General features: G+C 33.7%; 2 protein-coding genes across 2 annotated transcripts; one reads left to right on the forward strand and one right to left on the reverse strand.

Annotated features, from left to right (window-relative positions):
- The first annotated feature begins 283 nt into the window (after positions 1-283).
- LOC145581135 (uncharacterized) lies at positions 284-2,419 on the forward strand. Its single transcript, XM_081638197.1, has 3 exons — positions 284-734; positions 1,641-1,770; positions 1,927-2,419. The coding sequence occupies exons 1-3, from the start codon at positions 569-571 to the stop codon at positions 2,417-2,419; spliced, it is 789 nt and encodes a 262-aa protein (XP_081494323.1). The 5' UTR covers positions 284-568.
- Positions 2,420-8,621: 6,202 nt separating this feature from the next.
- Positions 8,622-12,579, reverse strand: LOC145582195 (putative folate-biopterin transporter 9, chloroplastic). Its single transcript, XM_081639198.1, has 2 exons — positions 12,009-12,579; positions 8,622-10,233 (listed from the first exon to the last, which is right to left on the reverse strand). Exons 1-2 carry the CDS (start codon positions 12,577-12,579, stop codon positions 9,080-9,082), a joined length of 1,725 nt encoding a protein of 574 aa, XP_081495324.1. The 3' UTR covers positions 8,622-9,079.
- Positions 12,580-13,364: the final 785 nt, after the last annotated feature.

Raw genomic sequence — 13,364 nt, forward strand, 5'->3', positions numbered from 1 at the left:
CATTTTTAACTTTTAAATATAATGAAGCTTATATTAGACAAAAGATTAAACTTTAGTAAAAGAATACAGTTACATATATTGTTAATGTAATAGTTTAATTTAATTACTTTGAGATTGAAATAGATAGTGAATATAATCTATGCTCTAGCACTAATAAACTATTGCCATTATTAAAGAGAGCTTAGCTTAAAAGGGTCTAAAAGAAGAAGAGAAGATATCATCCATTAAGCTAAAAGGTAATGGGCATTTTTGTAATTGTACTTGACATGATGTTAGTATATAGTGGGATAAAAATCTAATTTTTCTTAAAGACACATGAAAGTGACAAATATTAAGGTTTTTTTTTTTTTTTTTTTTTTTTTTTTTTTTTTTTTTTTTTTTTTTTTGTAGGGCATAATAAAATGAGGTATACTATTGAAGGGGTATAAATATGCAACAAGCAGTAGCATAAATGTGCAAGAGAATTTAGGAGCCAAAAGCTTACGTAAGTAAGCAACAAGAGCTAGAAATTTTTTGTTTTTACTATAAATTTTTTGGTTGGGGTATTTTTGTTTGTTAGTTTTGTAAGATGTCTTGTAGAGGAGTGATGGGAGCACATATGGGGATGAGCTGGGGAATGTTGGGAGATGGCGGGTGGCGAAAAGGGCCATGGACCGCCGAAGAAGATAGGTTGCTCATTGAATATGTTAAGCTCCATGGTGAAGGAAGATGGAATTCTGTTGCTAGACTTGCAGGTACTACTTGCTTCATTCATATTTTAGGTATAATATAGTCCTAGCTAATTGTATTTGATGTTCTTGTTACCCTCAATTTACTCGATCCCTCCATATCCTTGATTGAGGCACTACTCCTCCAGTTTGAGTGGTACGTGTTCATTTAATATCGGGTTTAAGACTTAGCTCCTAGATTACCACCTTAATTATAGTGCACGCAACCTTAGCGTTCTAATCTAATATATATCCTTGTGTTGATATAAAATGACTGCATTGGTGTATATTCAAATCTTTAGAAGTTTTAATCTAATATCCTTGTGTTAAGAGATAGAATATAATGAATGACTTGCCATGTATCATTCAAATCTGTAAGAGTACACAATTAATGACATATTAATCAATTATAAACTTGGTTAATGTCATTACTAATAAGACATTTTTTAAATAGTTCAATTTAAACTCAAAGTCATGCATATGCCACAATATTCACATGAGACCACCTCAATTGGCCTAAGTTATCATGTTGTCTATGTATAGTTCTTCCCATTGAAAATAATACATATTGTTTACATTATACGTGCATTACTCTTTACATCAACACATGTGCATGACGCATGCATACTTTATATCTTCATGATACAAAGTTTATCATATCATAATTAGCTAGTGATAGTACACTTCTTGATTATGTTATTTATCTTGCACTAACATCAATCAAGTTTTATATTTGTCAATAACATCTTGATCTAACATAGTGGCAAACATCGATGGTCGGTCTACATACAATAGATCACACCTTCACATTCCTTTAATTTACCCCCATCTGTAATTTGTAATGCTCTTGTGGCTCATTTAATTTATTATAAAGATAAGCAGACGTATTTTGTACTTAAATTAACAACGTTTTATATTTCTTACGTAAATTAGGATTGAGAAGGAATGGTAAAAGCTGTAGATTAAGGTGGGTTAACTACTTAAGACCCGACCTTAAACGAGGGCAAATCACTCCACATGAAGAAAGCATCATCCTAGAGCTCCATGCTAGGTGGGGCAACAGGTAATTTTTTAACCTTAATTAAGCTAGATTTTTCTTTGCATTATTTCCACTAACAACATTAATTATTACAAGATTTACTATGGATCACCGATCACACCTACTAATTATAGAATTAACATCCAATTAACTAATAGCACGTACTTGTACTTGTACTAGGTGGTCCACCATTGCGCGAAGCTTGCCTGGAAGAACTGATAATGAGATCAAGAACTACTGGAGGACACATTTCAAGAAGAAGGACAAGGCTTCACCAAACAACCTCGAAAAATCGAAAACTCGCTTGTTACGGAAACAGCAGTTTCAGCAACAGCAGCTTCTGCAGCAGCAGCAGCAGCAGCAGCAGCAGCAACAGCAGCAGTTTACGGCGATGGACATGAAAAAGATCATGTCTATCCTCCTCGAGGATAGCAATAGCAATAAGGTAACAAACACTACAACGACGACTACTAGTCTAGTACCGCAAGCTCGACAAGCTGAGATGGGTGCTAACATTATTTATCCAACATATACTGAAGAACAAGGGAATAATTGGGGTTGTTATAGTGATAATAATATTTCTTGTGAAGCTTCTAACGTTGATCTTCTTTGCTGGGATGCTGCCTTGTGGAACATAGATGATTTCCAAGGGAATAATTGGGGTTCCTTTTGAGAAACCTACAATTTCACTTCCAAAAAAGAAAAAAAAAATACTAATCTAAAACTTGGGATAATTAATCATGATAAATATATACTATAGGTCGTTTTCAAAAATAACCTCGACTTAATTATTTGACATCTTTAGAAAATAATGTTGATGAACTCGAAAACTACTATTTTATTGACCTATTTTTACATTTTGTGAAATATTTCAAAATTTAAGCCGATGAAATTTCAATTTTCGAGTTCATCAGCGTTATTTTGAAAAAGGGCAAATTAGTCGGGGTGATATTAAAAAACGTCTAATAGTACATAGTTTCCATGAATTATTTCCCAAATACTCATATACCGTTAAGCATTTTTATTGTTTGTCCATTGTTGCATGCATCATAATTGTGGTTTGAGATTTATTGATTAGAGGAAAGCAAGCCTGGCGGATTGTTAAAAATCAAATGTTAAATATAATATCTTAATTAGCCAGCTTAGGCCAATGAATGGTACGTGAAGTTTCTTGCCATGTAAGTGACTTTGCAAGAAACTAACATGTACCTCACTAGTAGTGGCATCAAATGGTGCTTGAGCTTTTAGTTTTAACTAGTCTTCTGGCCCGTGCAATGCACGGGTTATTCATATAAAATTGTATTGAGAGAAAAGTGAGGAAATATCAGTAAGTCATTATACGGTATAATATGTAATCGGAAACATGATTAAAGAAATTAAAATTTTGGAACTTTAATCGAAAAAGAGGCTTAAATAGAAGGTGGAAGGGCTAAAATTAAAGAGAAAATAGGAAAAGGTTGAATTAAAGGGGAGAGATGAAGATGAAGAGATGAAGTGTAAGTTTAATGAAAGAATTAAAAAAAATGGTATAATAAAAAATTAATAGTGTAAGTTGACATTTGGTACTATGGTTAGAAAAGTGTAATAGAATGGATGGGGACACGTGTCTTTCTTAGTTTCTTGGTTATAGTTTTTAAATACTAAGTATAGATATAGATTTCCTAATCTTAAGCTTGTTTAATGTATATTATTCTAAATGATCAGCTTAAGTGATTTGCTTTACATATTCCTTGTTTCATTTAGTGTAGTTAATAGTTCAATTAAATTGCTTATTACAATTATGCTTTGATTTTTCCATAAGCATATACTACCTATTTTTTGGTACGTAGGATTGACGGATTGTAGCCAAAAATAGACTTGATTTGTTTCATCATAAATTCATAATCATAACTCGAAATTCATCGTATGCTTATTATAACGCTATTCTAAGTCGTCCACTTTAGAAAGATGTACGTATCGTATGATGAATTCAATTTAAATATTTTATCTTTAATGTTAAATACATGATGTTCCTTCGTAACAATATACAGTTATCACAATTGCAATAATAAACTATAATTAAAAAGAAAATTATTTTCATGATGAGTCATACACTCATCAACCACCTTTTCATTCTAGCACTACGATTCACATACTGTTTCAAAATGTCCGATCCGAAAAATAAAGGTATAATTGTAATTGAACAACAAAAGAATTTATAAATTCATTCGAACAAGTAATCTTGTATGTAAACACTCAATCTCTAGACTTTAACCAAATCTAATCCAATCCAACAAAACGAAAAAAATTAAATTAATTTCAATTTCACACCTTAACAACTCAATTTTTTTTTTTTTTTTTTTTTTTTTTTTGGAAAACCATTAACAACTTAAAATTAGTGGATACACTTTTGTCCTTTTGTCTAGTGCGTGGATCACATGCCTCATAAAAGGACACACCCTAAAATAAACAAAGAATTCTTCTTAATTAAACCTTTTTTAGCCCTAAAAAACTATGTCGTACCCTAATTAACAACAAAAATTAAAGCATCATATCCTAAAAACTTGATTGCATACCCTAATTTATTGTAGTTAGTCAAAATCATATCATCTAATCTATCTAGAAATACGTTACTTTATTTATATGGTGCTATACAGATTTCACATCATCATAATAGCATAAGCAAGCACAAACCATATTTTTATAATTTAATACGTATTATTACGTGATTGTGTGTACTTAGTTCATAATTATTTAACAATTCTTTTTAATCACAAAATTTTGTAAGAGATTCTTCACACTTTTCTCAATTTAATCTTGTCCGTACACGTTCATCCTAAGTGAAGATCCAACATCAAATTGTTTATTTGCCTCTATTATTGATGCTATAACTACTTTTTGTGTTTGTTGGATTGAGTTTATCGTTTCCCTAGTACTATCTTCTACTTGAGCATTAACTTGAATTAATTAATGTTAAAAAATTCTTATGTAAAGGAGAAACTTTTTGAGAGCATAATAAATATGATCTACTCGTGTTATGTTAAATAATAAAGAAAGAAAGAAAGAAAGAAAGAATTGTGTTACGTAACAGTTTGTGATTTATGTGATAGCTGAAGAGTTTTAGAGGGAATTGAAAATAGTTGATATAATAGTATTGGGTACATGGTGTCAAAAAAGAATAATAGTATTGGGTATATGGTGTCAAAAAAGAATAATAGTATTGGGTATATAAATTAAGACAGATAGTTGAGACTTGAGAGTAAGATGTGCGTCATGTAATGCTCTCACCTCAACTTTATAATCGTGGTTATACATATATAATCAATATTGAGTAAGATGTAATCGAGAATATATGTAACTCAGAATAATTTAAGATCAATGTATGTACCTCGTGCCCTTTGGGCAAGATTAATACTATTTATATTTCATGAATAAGGATATAAATTTTTTTTACTAAAGTCTTTGCTCTTGGTCTTTCGTATTCTATTACGTACACAATCTTAGTAAAAGTAATTTGGTAAAATCAAAATTGAAATCTATTATTACTCTCTCTGTAACATATTATAATTTCTCTTTATGTCATATTATATTGCTTGTTTCTTATTTTTCATGTAAATTAAGGATAGTGGAGGGAGTGTGTACGTAAATGTGTAATAATAGTCCTAAACTTTGAGGTATGTTTTTAATAAATGGTATATAATGGCATTAATCTTTATAATTTGGATATAGCGGTATTTTATACGGGACAGAAAGCTATAAATTATGTAAATTATTACATGACGAGTGTATCTTATATGTAAAAGCTAAAAATGAAGTAGTTTTAACATGGTAAAATTATGTAAAATTTAACAGTAATTCGTTTTTTGTATGGTTGGTCACACCGTGTAGTCGGGGTTACTTATTCAGGGGATACTTAATCGTCAGGACTCTGGAGTTACTTATTATGGGGTTACTAGATTGGATATCATGTTTTCTGTGTGGCTGACCACACCGTGTGGTCGGCTGACACACACCAAAACATTTAACGGGTAACCCCCGACCGATTGAGTTTCCCCTAACTGAGTAACATCTGATCGAGTAATCCCTGACCAAGTAACCCTTAATCGAGTAACCCCTGATCAACCAAGTAACTCCTGATCAAGTAACCCCTGACCGACCGAGTAACCCCTGAATAAGTAATTCCTAAATATATAATCCCTAAATAAATAACACATGGTGTGGCCAGCCATATATGAAAATTTTTTTAAAAAATTAAATATTAGAAGCAATCAGAATATTTTGCAATATAAAATAAGAAATATAGACGCAATAATATGGGATGAATTGAAGGGGAGAGGGAATTCTATTTTGAAAAGCGTACATTGTGTGCTTTGAATCATTAGTCAAGTGAGAATTCTTGGCGGAGCAATGATAAGCTAAGTTTGCAAGAATAATTTCCTTAGCTTCTATCTTGCTTCATCATCACAAAGAAGATTAAATGAACAATTATACAAGATAGATATCTTTTGCAAGAATATAACACATCATTTAGATGCTGTGAGTTTGGGAGTGTAATATACCCCTTTGGAATAATTTTGTTACATTAAGTATATTATAAGTCCGTTTCAAAGAGCTTTTATTCTTGACCATTTCATTCAAGATTTTGATACTTTCACAAATCACAAGTACATATATGTTAAAGTGATTATCGCTGGTTTGCTTTACAATCTTGTGAAAAGAGTTACGACAAAACTAAACATTTCACCTGTTTTTCAATACATGCAACACTTAACCTTTTTATTGTTTACAACCTATACTTTAGGTATGGTGACTTATTCTCAAAGTAGATTAAACATATTCAGATTTTTTAGTACAAGTACTAAATGGACGAAAACTTATTCTGGAGTACATTCTTAGATGAGTAAAGCATAATAGAGGAGACTGAACTTTGGCCTTTGTTTAAAACTGAGGACTCAACTTTCACTTGTTGCAAATTGAATTGGGGACTCAAACAAGTATTCACCTGCACCCCCTCCACTTTCCCACCGACGACCCCGTCGGCACCCCAGCCCTCCTAAGGTCACTGGCAAAGGGAGAGTTGGGTGGGTTGCTGACGCAGGGGAGCTGATTGCCGGTGGGTGTGGGCTGGGTGCGTGGGTGGACAACTGGGAGGGGTCAGTAGTGGATGGAAAGGGTGGTAGTTCTGGTGGCGGGGAAGGCGATAGAGGTGATGGAGGTTGTTGTTTAGTTGAAGAGGAGGGGTTAGTTTAAAAAATTTACTAAAAAAACTAAGGTTAACCAATTTAATTATAACGATTAACCATAAAACCAAAAAAAAGGGGCAATGTGTTTAATTATTCAAGACTAGAGTGCCACTTGATAAAATTCAAAAAAAAAAAAAAAAGTTACTTTTCCATATAGAATTTTCAATTCTTGAAGATAATCATGTAGAATTTCCCTAATAATTAGGAACAAAGTCATAGTATAAAAATTGTAAAACTTAAGAATATTCTTTAAAAAAAATATGTACACAATATTGTTTAAACATACCAAATTACTTTTGTATTAAAAAATTTAAACTTAAAATAAACAATTAAATGCTTAAAACTATTTTGTGAAACAACCTATTTTAATTTTAACCCACCCAACACACTCACCTAGTTAATTAACCCACATGACCCACTAGACTCTAACCAAGCCCACTAACCCACCTAACCCGTGAACCCAACTTGACCCACATGCGACTACCTAACCCACAAACCCCTAGGGTGTTTAATTTCTTCAACCCAGCCCACCCCTACCCCAACTAGGGTCAGTCATGTGTCACCCTACCAACCCGCAACCCACCTAACCTTGACCCAACACACATAGCTTGCACGGTTGCCACCTTTATGAGGCGAGTAAGAAACAAGGCAGGTGGTGGGGACGGGGCGAGTACAACCTAAGATCCACCCTTGTCCCTTACCTTATCACCTACGGCGAGTACGACATTTTATCTCCATGGCTCGCCTCACCACCTGCCAACTCAGGCATTCTCGCCCCACTCACCTACTTGACTCGCCTCAATGAAATCACATCACTATGAATCTATGATGAACTACTTTTGTCAAACCGTCAAACCTGAACTTACAAAGCTTTTCCTTACATTAGGTAAATCCCAAGGTTACTAAGGGCCCAAAAAAACTAGTTTAAACTCCCAACACCCTTATTTTGTGTATAGCCCAAATCATGACATTGCCCATCTCTAAAATGACCACCTAAGGGATTGACACTAATAAATTCCCCAACACCCTTCTGACCAAGAAAATACTAGAACAAATAAGGTAGAATAAATTGAATAATGCTAAGTTTGATTATAACTCTACTACTATTATTAGTAGCACAAACGCTCCAATTGCACAATAAACCAAAGATCACACAAGATTAGAAGGTTTTTGCTCGGAAATAAACTAGCAAATGAATAGGGTTGACCCACCACACAATTGACAACAAGACTTATACGAGTAATGGTTAATGGAGCACCTAACAAGGAAAGATAACTAAGAATTCTGCTAATTTAAGATAGATAAAACTCACAAAACAAAATCTGATACGAAAGGAACGCCTATGTCTGTACTGTGGGCGTCTCTCGTGAAATTGTGAGTCCTTGATGCTAAATTAGATTAGTGAGAGTTTGATGCAAAAAAAGGGGGTCAGCAACTCCAACAGAGAAATCTCACCCCTTAAGATCCTTATTATTATACAAAATTTTGCGCTATACAGAACTCAGGACTCAAGTGAATCAATCAGATACAGGTAACGAATCCCACATCAATTACAATTTTTAATATCAAGAAACGAAACCGACTAAATGACTGATTTCATCAAGATGCATATGGCATTTCACTCAAATGATTGCAACAGATCATCAACGGAAGTGCAGATATACAAATGAAATGAAAACTGAGCAGCTCCGGTATGAGCATCTGACCAACCGCTAACTGATCTTCAAGCAATTTGTCTGTACCTTCTACACCAATCGCCCTGGAGTGATCCATTCGAGCAATATGTTTGAATCTTCTGTATCAACTGTGTGTTTTTCATTTGGATGAACAACATCCTATCCATACTGAACTTCACCGCTGAACAAAGATAGATAAACTGGCATCTACTGACTCTGTAAATTCAGCAGAAAGCAACTGAACCAGAATAATCATATCGCTCCGTGCCCAAACAAAAATCAGCACCAGCGTGGTTGGGGGGCTATTTGAACTATTCTGGGCATTTAAGCTAAATATGTATTGTATCCTCTTTGGAGCCAAAGCATGAGACACAAGTCATCCGGACTTATGAGGCTATTACCGAGTTATTCCTAAGTAACATAATAGGAATGTTGTCATCTTTGTGTCTCAGATTCTCTTTTTCGACGGTAAGAAAAGATTGAGTTGAGCGTCACTCTTCCAACTCTCCTGTTTTTCCGACTCCTTTTACTCCTGCCTTTCTTCTTTTCCTTTTCAACAGAAAGTTGTGAAATTGGTAGGTTGTTGATCCAAGCTAAAGGCACTAAAGCAGTCAAGCTCTGCATCATGATCCCTACAGAGAGGCTAGTGTAATTGTCAGAAGTTATACCAAGTACAGAAGCCAATCCAATGCCTAAAAAACCACTAACAATTGTTGACAAAGTTAAAGCTGAGGCCAAGAACGCCGTGACTGAAGCCTCACATCCTGAAGGGCATAAGCTCCCAATAAGCACAAAAAATGGTACTGTTTTAAAAGTAGCAATGGTCTCTGCCAACCCTGAAAAGCACAAAGCGAAAACATTGTTTGGTATTCCGAACTTCAGGTTGATTTGTGTGACTAGAACAAGGTCAAGGAGGAGAGAAAAGGCATAGAAGAATTGCACTATGCCAATCAACTTCCTTATGGGAATATTTTTCCAATACCGGTCATAGAGCACAGTTAATGATAAGAGCAGCATCTGCCCAATTACCTTGGAAACACCAATAACTGAAGGGTCAAGATTAAGGGATTGTGTTTGATAGCAAAAGATAGATCCTGAGAGCATTGGAACCATTGCAATAGAAGCTACAACCCAAAATAGAGGACGAGATATTTTATCCTCACTCAAGGCAACTAGAAGATCAGAAAACTGTCTCTTTATATTGCTCAAGCTTGAACTTTGTTCAACAATAGTACTTAGAGGCTTCGATAAACCAAGGGACTCCTCCTTTGTTGATATAGAAATTAAAAGTTGAATAGACAGAAGGAGTGTAAAGATAGATAAGAGAGTCCTTGGATGCGATTTCGATAGTAGTATACCACCAAATGAGTTGCCTAGAATTCCTGCAACTGCTATTGCCATGAATGTATAGGACTGTAGCCCAACAATTTTATGTTTTTGTCCATATTCTGCAATAAGAGCATCTTGTGCAACCTCTGTGACAGCTGCCCCAAGATTACTGAGAAGAACGCATGCCATAAGAGTAGGAAAGGCTTCACCCAGAAATGGAATTAACGCTAATGGTCCCCATGAAAAGACCTGCAAGATAACTACAAAGTATGAACTTATTTATGAGCATCACCAATTTGGCTTAGCCTCAAGGCGCAGACAAAATGCACCACATTACTGCAATATGCTAAACTAGAGAAAATCAGCCAGAAATCACTGACAAATGAAGATAATTTACTTATAAGAAAATGAAACCGATATATCATAAAGCATAAGCACAAAAATAGCTGCTAAACATGAAAAGACTCTAAGAGAGAGTAAATGGATCAAAGAAAAAAATAGCACCCGAAGAAGCAGATGGGATGTTGGTTGAGGCATACTACTCCTATCTCCAGAGAAAGCAGTCTGGTTTTAAGAGCTCGTATGGGTTTTGGGGGCAGGGGTTATGGGAGAGGGCATGACAAGCACCATTTTAGGATTGGCCTAACATTCTATACAAAGAATCATAATGAGGTTAGAAGAAATGTTAGGAGAAAAAAGGCTAGACTAGAAACCTCTACGCAATTCCCAGAACCAAAAATCTAGATCATACTAACCTTGTGACCCAAAAATTTCATTTCAAAACTTGTTTGGCCCAAATTATTCATATATATTTCATAATTATAGCTCTTAAATTTTGTATTAGAACCAAAAAAATTCAAACTCTTTCTATCAAAAGACAGTATTACCTTTGTCTCAATATATTACGCCTCGTCCAAGTATCATACAAAATTAGTGGTCAACTAATCACATTGTTCCATAAATCATAACTACTTATCTTACATGGCTAAAATACTACCAGCAAATTTGCAAATTGCAAATTTAGTCATAAATCATTACTATTACATGTTGGAAAATTGGGATCATAAGGACCACATATACAAAGCTAAAAAAACAAAATAGAGAGTACTAACTACCCATTAATTACACTAATATGCGCGTGTTTTTGTCATAAATCTCCAAACTTATACGTAGTACCATTCTAAGAAACCTTTTTTAATAGGTATATGCAGCGCTAATGGCTGTAATAGCATAACCCACTTTCTATATTGGAACATTTGTTGAAAACCATTTTATAAAAACCAAATATTGTTAAAAACCATCAAATAATTTTTTTTTTTTTTTTTGTCAAAACAAACTTGTTTTAAAAAAATTTTGGTCAAGGCACACCTGTTTAAAATTTTTTTTGTTAAGTCCCATCATTTCCCCGGATTCCGACTAATTACTTACATTTTCGGCGTTCACTAACATGTGCACCTCACGTGACTCACTTAACTCCACTTTTCTTTTATTTTCCCCCCTTTTACTCCATTCATTCCCCTCTTCGTCACTCCTCTTCATCATAATTTGACTTTTATAGCCTTTTATACAATTATACGGAATATGTAAGTGACGAAAGGGGAATAAATTGAGGGAAATGGGGGAAAAATAATAAAAAAGTGAGGTTAAGTGGGTCACGTGAAGTGCATATGCTAATCAACGCCGGAAATGTCAATCAATAGTCAAAATCCGAAAAGTGGTGGAATTCAACAAAAAAATATTTTAAAACAGGTGTGCTTTGACAAAAAAAAAAAATTTATAAGATGATTTTCAACGAAATTTGGTTTTAGATGGTTTTCAACAAATTTTCAAACTATATTAGATGACATTTTCCAGAACATATTAGATTTATATGAACAATATACTACGAGCACATCAATTTCATGATTGTCAGCAAGTGAAAATTAAATGCCAATGTCATTTTTAGCTAGGATTACACAATATGAACCAACAATTTATAAAAACAAACAAATAAAAAGAAAACCCAAAAAAAAAAAAGATGAATTTAGAAACTAACCTCCAATACAAATATAAGGAATTCTATGAGCAGCACCAATATAAAAAGCATCAGATAAAATCCCATAAAAGGGTTTAGCCACCATTGGAAGAATACCACAATATTGCACCCATTGTAAAGTTGATGGGTCATAATTCAGATTTTGTGCCATGTGAAAATTAAGAGCTAACCATGGAAAACACCTAAACCCTTGTACCCAATAACCCAATCCACACAAAACCAACATTTGTTTTCTACTGCTACTAATAGTATTATCATTTTTGCTAACACCAATCTTTGTTTCAACAATTATCTCATCACCAATTCTCCATCTCATGGAGCTCTTGTCCTTACATTTTTCCCCGAAAGGCGGCGGCGCGGCTGCCTTTGGGGGTTGAATAATGGAATAATGTTTGTTTGTAGAATTGGGTTTCCATAATTTGTTGAAGAAATTGTAAGAGGTAAGGAATTTTGAGGTTTGGGATTCATAACAAATAATGGGATTTTTCATGGAAACTGAAGATGATTTTGGGATGTTTTTGTTTAGTAATGGGTTTGAAATTAAACCATTGGGAATTATTAACGAAACCATTGTTGTTCTTCAACCTTATTAACAAAAACATGCAAGAAAAAAAAAAAAAAAAATTAATAAAGGGAACAAATGAAAAAGAAATTAGTCCTTAAATTTGTTTGGCTGAATTTTAAAAGGGTATAAAATAAAATTCTTGATTTATCTAGTGATGAGTAGAAGAGTGTAGTGTAGGGAAGGGAAGGGATTTTTGTGGAGTCAGCCAAACAAATTCTCCACAATATGAGTCATTGGGAATTGGGAGGGAAGAGGTAGAAGAGACAGAAAGAAATTTCCAGGCTTTTTTTGAATATTTAAAGCTGAATTTTACAGCTGCTGGCCTTTTTGTCTTTTTTTCAATTATTTTTTAGGTTCCAATGTATTTTTGGGCAAAAAAAAATGGAATTCATAAGTTTGAGTTTCACTTAAATCCTTACCTTGAATTATTTAGGAATTACCCCATGTTTTGAGGGACTATAATTGAAAAGGTGGATTATTTTATAATTTTAGGTATGTTATGAAAAATTGTGTGGATTCCGTTATTCTCTTTCTATGTTTCCAAAATATTCTAGATAGATTTAGGGTTTAAATTTTTATCCAAATAACCCCTAACATTGTATATATATATTTATATATACCTCATCAATAGAATAGATGGATACTGATTGATTCTCCCCAATTTCTCTCTTATTCTCTTTATTTTTACAACACGTTATCAGCACCAAAGCTCTACCTCTAGTCCTCTACTGTATCTACAATTGAAATTCATAACATTGAGATAAGTATTTATTGTTTTATTCGCTTTTATT

Source organism: Chenopodium album, chromosome 15, assembly GCF_948465745.1.
Source record: "Chenopodium album chromosome 15, dcCheAlbu1.1, whole genome shotgun sequence".
NCBI lineage: Eukaryota > Viridiplantae > Streptophyta > Magnoliopsida > Caryophyllales > Amaranthaceae > Chenopodium > Chenopodium album.